The 12,597-nt window shown below is 43.9% G+C and overlaps 1 protein-coding gene across 2 annotated transcripts in view; it reads left to right on the forward strand.

Annotated features, from left to right (window-relative positions):
- nell2a (neural EGFL like 2a) overlaps positions 1-12,597 on the forward strand; it is a 46,807-nt gene that overhangs the window by 10,282 nt on the left and 23,928 nt on the right. For both annotated transcript variants that reach the window (XM_088378959.1, XM_088378960.1), the window contains 9 exons: positions 644-817; positions 883-982; positions 2,512-2,584; positions 2,656-2,738; positions 2,944-3,072; positions 4,631-4,733; positions 6,220-6,311; positions 8,090-8,195; positions 9,187-9,315. In XM_088378959.1, the coding sequence (XP_088235085.1) occupies positions 644-817; positions 883-982; positions 2,512-2,584; positions 2,656-2,738; positions 2,944-3,072; positions 4,631-4,733; positions 6,220-6,311; positions 8,090-8,195; positions 9,187-9,315 (989 nt within the window). The remainder of the gene's footprint in view (positions 1-643; positions 818-882; positions 983-2,511; positions 2,585-2,655; positions 2,739-2,943; positions 3,073-4,630; positions 4,734-6,219; positions 6,312-8,089; positions 8,196-9,186; positions 9,316-12,597) is intronic.

Consider the following 12,597-nt stretch of genomic DNA (forward strand, 5'->3'; position numbering starts at 1 on the left):
TAGTGTCATTCGCACATGCGTGACCTCAGAAGAGTACATTTATTAGATGAGGTCTGGAGATGAATCAAGCTCACTTTTACATTTGCACGCATGTCTGGTATTCCCTCGAATACTAAAGCTGACATCTTTAAAATGAAACCACAAAATGTGATGAGGGGGAAAAAAAAAAGCACCAAGCACAACGAGGTGTAAATAATTAAGAAATACAAGATAATAGAATGTTTTTCAAACATGTTGCAATTTTCGGATATTCTGAGGTGTGACCTTGCTCCAGGTGTCATGGTAAAATATTTCCACGATTTCGCCGAACCGATCGACCACCTGTTGACTTGCCCAAAAACGTCATTGCACCATCTTTTCTTTTAACACACTTGTATTTTTTATTTTTTTATTTGTTGGACACGTCCATTAATTGGCACTTTGCTGACTTTGAAACACGTCAAAGGCAGAGGCGATGAGCCGGCCGACACGAACGATCCGAACGGCGCTATTATTTTGATGACGCCGCACTTAATTGCCATCGCGGCGCTCTGCTCCACTCCCCGTCGTTGATTAAAATTCAAACGCTCGCCAATCAACTCGGCGCTGAGAGCTGAATTTCGACACTTTTGTCCTTTTCGGGCTTTTTCTCTCTCACGGCAAGGTTCCTGGAGCTGGAGAGCAGCGGACAACGCAGCGAGGTACGCCTCCACTACCGCACCAAAGGGTCACAGGCCCGCACCGAAGTTTTCCCCTACAGCCTGGCTGACGACCAATGGCACAAAGTCTCCGTCGCCGTCAGCGCCTCGCATGTCATCCTTCACGTCGACTGCAATAGGTAACGACGTTTTTCTGAGGTGAGGGGGTTCGGAAAAAAAAAAAAATCCCTTTTGTGTTTTTTAGGATCTACGAGCGGGTGGTGGAGGCCCCCGACATGGACATACCCGAAGACGGCGCCTCCTTCTGGCTCGGACAGAGAAACTCCGCTCATGGATTTTTCAAGGTTAGTCAATTTTGATGACTTTTTGGATGCGTTGTTTTCTAAAAGACTGAGCCCAAGTGCTCGCCTCCATCTTATTTCCTAAATCATCTCCGTCTTGTTTGATTAGCGCCGATGATGGAGCTGCTGAATTTAATTGCGAGCGTTTCTCACGGCTTAGCCATTTTTAATTTTAGTTTCGCCTTGCCTGCCATCGGCGTTGTTTGTTTCCTTTTCCTTTAGAACTCAGCTCAATTAGCTCACCCACCCTCCACAATGCCGATTCTTGAGAAATCGTTGAATAGCCTCCGGACTGCGCTCATTAGGCTGGTTCTAGAATATTCTTTTTTTATCAATCAGCCCGACCTCCCGCACGCTGAAAACAAGGCTGAATGTTTGCTCACATTTTCCGCGCGCAGACCTCTGTCTGCTTTCATGACCTTAAGCGGCGCTTTCTCGCTCGAGCGAAACTCAATTCAACGAGCCCTGCGGGAGACTAACGATTAGCCAATCAACACCCCAGGCAAGAACGACTCGCCATGTCGAAGCTTATGGTACCCTGAGTCCTGTCAACACGCTATTTTGTTTCACAGCTCTCCGGTGCACATTTGTAGTTCACAAAAATAAAACACAAAACAGTGGGCTGCTATCAGCGTCCAAAAGAGATTAAGCGGTTCGGTTCCTCCGTGATTGATGAGAGCAAAATGAATCCGGCTCAAGGAAAAGTCACATGTGGGATGGAAACAGAGTGGAACGCGCCGACGCATCTGACGGCAAGAACGCCGCCGCCGCCGCTGCCGCGACTTATCATCAAGATAAATACCTTTTTGAATCTCTCTGACAGTGACTGTCAAAATGTTTGACAAGTGTGAGTGAGTGAGTGAGTGAGTGAGTGAGTGAGTGAGTGAGTGAGTGAGTGAGTGAGTGAGTGAGTGAGTGAGTGAGTGAGTGAGTGAGTGAGTGAGTGAGTGAGTGAGTGAGTGCTACTTCGCTAACGATAGCAGTAAATGATCATCGTGGTTTCTTAGGCTTGAAATTCGTTATTCACATTTTGGGGGTCCTGAACCCTCAGACTCAATTCCAGAGTCGATGGGGTTATTTTCATTTGCAATTTTGAGTAGCCATAACATCTTGACGTAAGTTCAAATTGATTAGCACATGTTGACAAATACGCGCCGCAGATGGAATGAAATGTTTTGATTCCAATATGATTTTTATTGGGCAAAGGTTTCAAATGAGGACAAAGCCTATGGAAGATGGAGAGATGGATGGTTACCATGGAGACAGGCTATCATCGGTCCTATGTGTGCAAACAAATATTCTCAGGGTCCGGACGCGGGCCGGAAAGCAATCAATAGAATCAAAGTGGCAAAATAGAATTTGCAACCCCAGTCCATGTCACTTAACCTCCTGCCAGGCAGATGATTATTCCTCGGAGGTTTTATTATTATCATTTCACACTCCGGAGTAGGGGGAAAACACATTTCTCTTATTGCGATCACCTTTACTTTGCTAGGCTCACTTTTATATTTTATGTGTGTGTGTGTTTTCAGGGGGTCATGCAGGATGTTGAAATTGTAGTCATGCCACAAGGATATATCTCCCAGTGTCCGGACCTGAATAGAAGTGAGTGCTCTCTCGATATGTCCCACCCAAAATAATTGTGAGATCTAACTACATTTTCCCTCGGCGTATAGCGTGCCCAACCTGCAATGATTTTCACGGACTTGTACAGAAGATCATGGAGCTGCAAGATATCCTGGCTAAAACATCCAGTAAGGTAAAGTCAGCTCCGGTAATTCACAAAAAACATCCAGCGCTCCATTCATGCGAAATTGACTTCCACGAGGTCAAAGGTCACCGACGGCGTGAGATGAGCTAGCGTGCTATGCTAACCATACTGCGTTTTATGTCGCAGAATCAACATGTACGGATAAATCCAGCTGACATGTTGTCTGGGGCTTCTCTTTGTCTTTCCTGAGCAGCTGTCCCGGGCGGAGGAGAAGATGAACGGGCTGGACGGCTGCTATTGCGAGAGGACCTGCAGCGTCAAGGGGGTGGTCTACCGGGAAGACGAGGGCTGGACGGACGGCTGCAAGAACTGCACCTGCACGGTCAGCCCTCCACGTCTTGACGCGTTGGAGCGATTTAAAAAAAAAAAACGTTCGTTCAGTTTTATTGAAGAGAGAAAGTGCTCGTTCGAACGTCTTTACGACCGAGCGTGTCGTATACTGAATGGATGTTTGTTGAGTTTATTAACCAGTTATCCCACTTAAATCAGAATGCACTTACTGGCTGCGGCCAGTAGAGGTGCTGTTAGACTTTGACTCAACGTTCATCCCTTGGGATTGCTCTCTCAGGAAAATTCTGGTTTCAAACTCCACAGGTGGGAATGAGAACTTGAACGTTTGCTTTTGTGTGCGTCGGGTCTGCTCCGCTTCCCTCGCTCAAAGTCACTTGCGACGCTAACGAGGACACACACACCATAGAAACCGAACGAGCGGACAAAAATTCACAGCAGCTCGAATGTTTTTCCTCTCCCCGCTCATCAAGTGCAGTGGGCAGGTCAGGGGAGGGCGTGCTGTGTCGTTTCGTCCCGTATTGTATTTCCTTCTTTATCATTACCACATTTCATCCGCGCTCCGTTGCCCGAGCTACAAAGAAGTCGCATTGCAAAGCTCCATATTGCTTGCCAGATTAGATGCATCAACAACGGCGCTTAGCCTTCTCGAGGGTCTACTTTATGCTGCGGCTAGTGTGAATAATTGGCCCCCAAAAAACGAATTACAAGCAGTTTGGCGATGTGGCGCTTGAGGCACATCAGCAAACATTTCACCCCCTGTCAGTCTCCTCAGCTTTAGATGATGAAACTAAATCACCGAACCTCCTGAGTTGCCTTACCCTGAACGCGGGACTCGCACATCTCGACACGCCGCTCAGCTAATTGCTCCTGACAGACGAAATCATCATCGGGGATTTATTTCGTCCGTTCAGCCGATGGAGCGGCTCCACTCGGTCGCCACGGTCCGCAATTAAGGAATCGGCTTGGATATGTTCTTTACCTGGCGAGCGGCAATTAGCTGTGACCTTTTCAAATGCAAAGGTCGTGCGGAAAGATGTTATCCATTATGTGCGGCTGCTTCATGGATGTCGCCGTCACGGGGCTTTCTAGCCGTAAAGATGCTAATTACAGATCCAGTCTGAACTGGAGATAGTGTTGAATTAAATTCGATACGCAGGTGACGCTTTGAATCGACTCTAGGCTGTAACGGAGCTAATATATGAAAGAGTCACATTCAAATGGATTGTGCGGGGAAAAACATGTAAATCCCCGCAATTTGTGAAAAAAACAACATTTAATGTGTTTTCTGTGAAAAAAGTAGAAAATGAAGGGTTGACAGCCTTCCTCAAAACTATATTGAAAATTATAATATATATATTTTTTTTTAAATCTGTAAATTGTCCACCGAAAAGCATTTTTTGGCATCACTAAATAATTTTATTTTGAGAACTACAGAAAACGAATGTATGAAAAAAAGCAACACTCCCATCAAGCGTGGAAATTTGCAATCCGACATGCACGAGTTAGTTAGTGCTTCACACTAACAAGAACTCCACAGCCGTGAAAAAGGTTCTCATCAAACAATGCCTGGTCTTGTTTGTCCCCGGCAGAACGGCACGGTGCAATGCGAGGCCATCTCCTGCCCACCTCCTCAGTGCCCGGCGGGCATGCTGCCAGCCTACGTGAAGGGCGCCTGCTGCAAGGAGTGTCAGCGTGAGTGGAGCACTCTTAACCCCAGCCGTTTAGACGTTCACATATCTCGCCATCGCCGCGGCCCGCCTGGCTCTTAGCGAACGGGGCTCTGTCGTGTTGCTAAGCTACCTCGTAACATGGCATCTCCGCCGTGGCGCATACGTGACGTTGTTCACAAGCGGATTTATAAACACAGATGGTCATCAGTCACACGGCTGCCAGCCACTCATTCATATTTATGCGGCAGGAAATGACACACACTTCTCCAACTTTCCTACCTTGGGTAAATAATTCCTTTTCATCACATTGCTCCACAAAAGGTCCACTTTCTTTATTTTTGATTCGAGGAAAGGGTCAAAGAACTGTTATTAGCCTCCTCGCCGTCACACGAGCTCCCAATTCCCCGCTCAGTGAAAATGAAATTCTGAAGGATATTAACTTTTCTTACCCTTACGTTCTTCTATTAACCCAAATTAAAGAGATGTAAAAGCAGCTGTCCATTCTTAGAATATCATCTTGCCCGGGCACAGAATGACGCCTTTTATTAGCTTTCGCAATACGAGCGAGGTATGATTGTAAAGGGATTGAGTAAAAAAAAGAATAGTAACAAGAAATACAGCAGAACCTTAAAGTCGAGCCATGCAATGTCGCGCTGGCGCTATTCAAGCTAGCTGTGAAATACAAAGAGTAGAAGAAAGCGAAACTAACTGTTAGCTTATAAGGTAGCTACATTTTTGTTTACAAACTTTTTTCCCCCATCATTTTTTATTGTAGTGAATGACTTATGATATAGAAACACTCAACGTACATTGATTTGTTTTATTTTGGCGCGTAAACTAATTAGCTTCCTAATTAGCGACTGTTACATTTTCTGTCGCAAGTGCTTTTGGTTTGACTGTTCCTCTGAAGGTCTCATCTGCAAACCGACATCATTTGAGCGCTTTCCAAGCACACACACACACACACACACACACACACACACACACACACACACACACACACTGCCGTAGGCTAGCCATCTGACGCGCGGGCAACAAACAATAGCCGGCATGTATTCCTTATCAGGGAGCAAGTATTAGAGCTGGCTTGAATTGTTTTTTGGCGGCCGGGTCCAAATCTGCTGAGGTGTTACGCTTCTTTAAAAGCCTACCAGGCCATTCTAATAACCGCAACGCCCACCGTCCTCTCTTATCTCAACAAGGTAGACAAACATGCAGCTCATTTCTTCAAAGGCACGCTTTGAAAGCCTTGCACGGAGAAGCTTGAAATTTTTCTGTCCTTTGCTTAGTCACACGATAAATTGACTATTCGTGTGCAGTTTGTGAATGGACAAACAAACGAAATAAATAAATAAAAACGGCTGTTATGGTATGTGTAGATTTTATAAGCTTATTTTGAAACTCAGTAACTAAATGACCTTGAATAAAATAAGAATCAAATCACTGTCAGATTCACATTGAAATGTGCTTTTAAATGAAAACTTATTTTTATTTTGTTTCTCCTGCAGCCGTGTGCCTGTTTGGTGGGAGGGAGCTGGTGGAAGGCGATCAGAAGGCTGTGCGTGACTCCTCGGGCAGGTGTCTGCTTTTTGAGTGTAAGGTATGTCAGTTCATTTTTACCTCCTCCAGCTTGCTAAATTTCCCTTCAGTGAGGCTGCTTCCTGTGAGAATACAGTGAACCCGTTTTGTTTTTTTATATCCGCTGAAAAACACAATTTGTTTATTTTTGTCTTCTTTTTGTAAGCCCCCGGGATGCCACAATATTCCCTTGCCAATAGATAATAGAGTTTGACGTCTTCAACTGAGAGAGAGCATTTATTTTAAAGGGTAGTTTTGTAAAAATCAATTGCTCAAATGTCTGTCACAAATTATATAAAATATCACAATTACTTTCATTGTTTTACACAATTTTGCTATTTAAGACAGTTTTGGTTCCCATAGCTCCTGCAAATAGTTGATATCAGAGCAAGCCAGCCTTGCACACTTCATCTTAATTGTACTGATCCCGCCCGTCATCTTCGTCTTTTCGTAATCGGCACACTCCCGCTAATTGACTTTACGTTCAGAAGACAAAGTCGGAACGCGGCAGTCATTATTCCCTACCTTTCTGAAATCGTATTCATTACTCGCTTTTTCAGAATGCTTGCCATGTAACGGCAGATGGCGTGCTTGTTTGCATTTGCCGTTAATTAACTTTACTCTTAACTGTTGCCAGGCGGTGTATAATCAATCACAAAAAAAAAAATCGGATTACTAGCTTTTTGTTCACTTAACTCAATCGTATCAACCGGTGACCCCGACGGAGGCTACAAAGCTCGGTTAGAAGCACCGACAGCTGCCCGGGTCCACCCTACCCACACCTGGCCCATCTGTGGCCCTCACGAAACAAACCGGCGGTCCCCTGACACATCAAAGAAACGAGGATGAGGAGCACCGTCAGTCAGTCAGCTCGCTGCTCCGAGCCTCCCCTGACAGATGCTTGTCATGCCTCTCATCTCCTCCCTGCCGGCTGACTGCATGGCGGGGTGCAAGTTTGAGCCGACGGGCACCAAGAATTGTTCGGTGCAACTTCCACAAAGTTTCGCCTCGCTCCAAACAAACAACAAACGCTGTCTGTAACATTTGATTAAGGAAAAGCGTTTGAGAACTGGCTACACTGTTTGAAGGATGATGTCTGCTTTCTCCAGCGTAGTTTGAAAATGTGACGTTTGAGAAATTGCTTTCAAGAAATTGTTCTGCCGCAATTGACGAGTTGATTCAAAAAGAGACGAGGTGGAAATTCAGATAACATAGATCATTATATAGATTATTATAGATTATAATACAGAATATTTTTCTGTTTCCTCTGATTAATTGCATTGTCCCAATTTGTGGCTAATGCAAATTTTTCCAATCTGCGGCTAATGCTAACAGCTAACTTTTTTTTCATTTCAATGCCAGTGAAATAATACAGCTCATGGCTAGGGCTTGCTAACGTTAGCAATGGCAGCGGTGGAAATAGCACAGCCCCACGTGATGGATGGACTTTATAGTTTCCACTGTCATTTTGTTAAGCCGCTTGACATACCGCAAGCATGCTGGGAAAATAATTCCAATGTACAGCACTTCTCACCAAAAACACTTCATCTCAGGAATAATTCATGCCGCCGATTCCCTGCTGCATTATAGAGCTCGACGTGAAATCCTGAAAAAGAACAATTCCACATCCTCAGCAGGGGTTCACTTAAGACCACTATTGACCGGTGACTAATTGCATTTTGGAAGGAGGGCGAGAGGGTAACAGAAAGAGGAAACGCGGAGGATGAATAATCAGCAGCGTAATTACGTCCAGGGCGAAAGAGAGGAAGCGTTTCACGTGCCATTGTTTGCCCGTCACAGGACAGGACGATGCATCGAGTGGTCCCCAGCGAGCCGTGTCCCGAACTCCAATGTCCCGAGTCTGATCAGATCACCTTGAGTGACAGATGCTGCCAAGTCTGCAGAGGTAAGTAAGGAGCAAGCATCTTCCCCCATTTCTGTTCAACCATCTGGCATCACAACCGGGATGTTGATACCGGCCGGCTCCATTCAGTAACGTCAGTGCGCATATTTACATCCATATATTTCGACCCGTGCAACTTTTGCGGGATTTACACTCGTGGTTTGTGTTCATTACCCGAGTAAACATGTTCTCCAGTGTGGCAATTATGCCAATCAAATGGTTTATTTGGAGCAGCGTTGTGAGTGGGCGGCAAGCCTTTGAAGGTGAGGAAGAAAGTTCAGGGTGATATACATCACGCGTTTCTGTACCGAGTCAACATTAAAGAAAAACAGCGTTACGGCTGTTGTATTCGAAAAAATAATTAGCTTTTGAAGTTTTTTTCTCCTTCCTGTTCATCTTTTGACAGTCGCATCAACTTTTTGTGGTTTAATGAAATATAATACGGTAAAATGAATTCCCGCATATTTATGGTTGGGTGTTTACCTATTCTGGATTTTTTTTTTTAAAAGAAAACATGCGTATTTACATTTTCTTTATCGAACCCGATCCTGTATTTCTTTCTTTTTTTCATGGCTATTATAATGACAATTATTTGCAGATTTCTTTATAATGACAATTTTTTGGGAGGTTTTTGGTATTCACGATTGGGCTTGGTTAAAAAAAAACATCATTGCTGCTTTGTTGAGGGAAACACATGACAAGATTACAAGATTAGAGCGGCCCAGACCTAAATCGTTGACCTTTTCGTCTGATCGTCATTGTTTGCCCTCTACATTTGATTTCCTGACAGCATACATTTTCCAAGACATCAAGGCTAGCCGGGCTCCCCCAGGAATAGCATATTTTTGTTACTACCATCAAACAAATCAATGGCAGATGGCAAAATAGGAAATTTTTCTTCTCTCAGTCATACAATGCAGCCGGTGGGTGATCTGATTCCCTCGCGGGGGATGAAGTACTCCCGCCTCTTATCGATTGCGTCTTCCTCCTGCAGGTCACGACTTCTGCTCAGAGGGCCACGGCTGCATGGAGCACTCGGACTGCGTCAACCTCGAGGCCGGAGCCTGCTGCGTTTGCAAGGACGGCTTCCGACCCCTGCGAGACGATAACGCCTACTGTGAAGGTAGGACCTCCCACCATGGGACAGAAACATCGATAGTTGGAGTGTTTCTGCCCTCCAAAAGCTGGAAACAAAAAAAAAACAACAAGCATGTCTTTGTTTGCAACTGCTAGTCGAGAGATAAAATTGCTCATTAAGGAAAAATGCGAATGGTAGTCATGTGCGGCGTTAGCTAAGCTAGCCATGTGTTTTATTTTTACTAAAAATTTCTATTTTTCTGGGGAGTCTCAGGATTGGAAATGGTCCAAATTTCAAAAAAAGCTCAAGTGAATCACCGAAGAAGGGTCAGTTGCGGTAGCAAAGTTGTTTACTATCATTTGAAATAAAGGTTGGAGTGTGCTAATCCTGGAGGAAACAATTAAAACCGAGCAAAAAATAGTAGACTGCCGAATGCCCCCGAATTTGTGCATGTATCGCGTAATCCTTTTGAGATGGAAGACGTTAATCCTCTCATTATCTGTGCCCACAACACGCGCCAAGTGCTTCACAGACACAATTTGAGAGGTCGGCGTTTGTCCTCTCATTCCGTTGATTAATTTGTGATTTGGAGCCTGCGCGCTGCAGCTTTGTGTGTTTGCGTGCGTTCGGCCTCTCTCTGCTGGGGCGAACATGCGGCATCAGCGAGGGCCAGATGTCTCCAGCCGTGTTGCACACAAGGACATTCAACACTGCCCTTCATGGACTGTTTCAAAATTAATCCCAAAATGGGAGCAGCCTTATCAAGGCAAGCAAATGTTTTAAGGCTGGCACTATTGAATATTTTTTAAATTTTTATTCTAATATTATTAAGCGAATAATCTGATAAACTTTATTCGCATTAAAGTGTAGTATAAAACAAAATTTCCCCAATTATTGTTTATTCAGCAAGTATTTTAATTTATTTCCAAAGTAAAAGCTGATTTTTGCAAATGTCTTATTTTGATCAAACACAAAAATCTGCGTTTTGGAATTATTACTTTTGAGAACCTGAAATCAGACATTCGGACAATGGCTCGAGAGTTGTTGTCAATCAATATAAAATATTTTAAAATATGCATTATTGTATTATATTACAGTCCCATTAAAATCATGACACTGTGACCTAGTCGAACCGAGCCGGCAGCCTCGCTCAAAATTCAACAAATAATACTTAGACACTATTGCATCATAAAGAAAAGCTTTTTCCAGCTCTTGCAGGATCAAAAGGGCTGGAAAGTTTCAAAAGTAACCTGAGGCTAAACTTTTTTTTTTTTTTTTTACATTATAACCTTTATGTGTTGTATAAAAACGCTGGACAACGCTTGCATAGAGATTGGAACCACAAACTTTCAAACTGACATGCTAACCACAAGTCCACCATGCTGTCGTTCATTTTTTCTTCTTTCTTCTTGGAACAGTTGACAAATGTAACATGTAGCTCTATTTCCCTCGCTTTCAAGTCCCTGTCCGCGTAATGGCGAGTTTCGCCAATCCTTTTGTGGCCTTTAATTGGTCCCTTGTCCAGTTGACAGCTTCAAAAACAAGGCAGCTGGCGGTTCGCTTGCTCTTTTGTTTTGATCCGCCGTTTAAACCTGTGTCGTCTGAGCTTTTTTTTTTTTTTTCGCCGGGGCCTTTGTTGTCCGACCCATCCCATTACCCGTGCGAGGCCGGAGTCTCCGATACCAACACTTCAGAGCGGCGCCATTCATCTCAAGAGTCTCGCTCCCAAATAGGCCGCCGGGTTTGTCGGTGATTGTTTGCTCCAGACACAATACGCCGCGGAAAAAAAAAAGAAAAAAATGGAAAATGACTCCTCTTTTCTCCCCGCACTTCTTTCACAAACAATTTATTCGTCAGCAAGTCATTTGCGATATGATTGCGCTCTGTTCTGTGTCTAAACGAGAATAACTTTGTCAAAATATCCTGTCGACTGCGAGATAATGTCCGCCGCCTTCATGGAGTTGCTAAAATGTTGATTGAAATCTCCTTTCTGGATGACTTAGGCACTGCGGGGAGATGAGATGTGGAGTTGTGTTTATTGAAAACAACCCGGAGATGATAAAACAGAGGCCCGCACTCACAATATATCATCAAACACCGAGAGACGCTCACGAGCGCTTTAAAACATTCCGAGGTCAGAGATGAGCTGGAAATAGCCCGTGACATCACTTTTGTGTAAATTTTTCATCGGAGCAGCAGTAGGCAAAACTCGAGGGGATGCCAGCGCAGCCTTTGAGAGCTCAAGTGTGAGTGCGGGCGAGTCCGTTTGCATGCATGCAACATAAATGGAGCGTGTTCTAGTCTCCATCCAGTCCTCACCGTGGCTGGATTAACACTTCATGTTTAAGTGGCACCATTTGGATTTTCATTTATTTAGTTTTGGCTCTCAAGGGGCACAAAGTATTGAGAGTGCTTTATTTTTTCAACATTAGGTTGAAGTAAATAATATACCATAATTTCTGGACTATAAGACGCACCAGCTAAAATACGGAAAAATCTCGTTTTGTTCATATATATAAACCGCACTGGACTATAAACCGCTGGTGTGCTAATGTTTAATTTCCATATACAAGAGAATATGCACAAATCATACAATATCATAAAGATCATGAAAAATCCATAGATAAACCGCACTGGAGTATAAGACGCAGGGTTCAAAGCTTGTGCAAAAAAAATAGCGGTTTATAGTCTGGAAAATACAGTATAATAAATTAATATAGCCATCCAAAATCGATTCTCAATATTTGACACAGTTGTGTCAAATTTTGTCAAAGATTGAAATTGGCACCGGGCTTCCCAGCCTTGTTTTCCAAATGTTTATCTTCCGAATGGAATTAGACGGAGGGACGAGCAGAGGAGAAGTGACAGTCTGCGTGATTGTGTCTAAATGGAACAATCAGTATAGTTCAACACGTTGAGATAATACCATTATTCACCCACCACGTCGCCGAGCAGACTCCCGGCCAAGAAACGCCGACTCAATGGTTGTGTCTCGCTTAAGAAGTTGATCGTCACGTGAATTGATGTCAAGCGCCGCGTCCTCGATAGCGTCAGGATTTAGTTAGCCTGCTTTCCACTGCGGGCTTAAAATGGGATTATTCACGGCCATGATGTCGTTAGGCATGTAATTGCATGCTGGAGAGATTTTTTTTTTCCCCTCGAGATTTTCCACATTTTTCAACAATGTCATTTACAATGTCAAAATATTCAGCTTGCTCAAATTTCCACTTTTCCGACAATTTTTATTTCAAAAAATAAATCCCATTCAAATGAATTTTGAACTTTCCGTTCCATATTTGTCTTCCTCCTCAAGTTATATTCAATTCA

Source organism: Syngnathus floridae, chromosome 6, assembly GCF_059516105.1.
Source record: "Syngnathus floridae isolate MCC-2025c chromosome 6, RoL_Sflo_1.0, whole genome shotgun sequence".
Lineage (NCBI taxonomy): Eukaryota > Metazoa > Chordata > Actinopteri > Syngnathiformes > Syngnathidae > Syngnathus > Syngnathus floridae.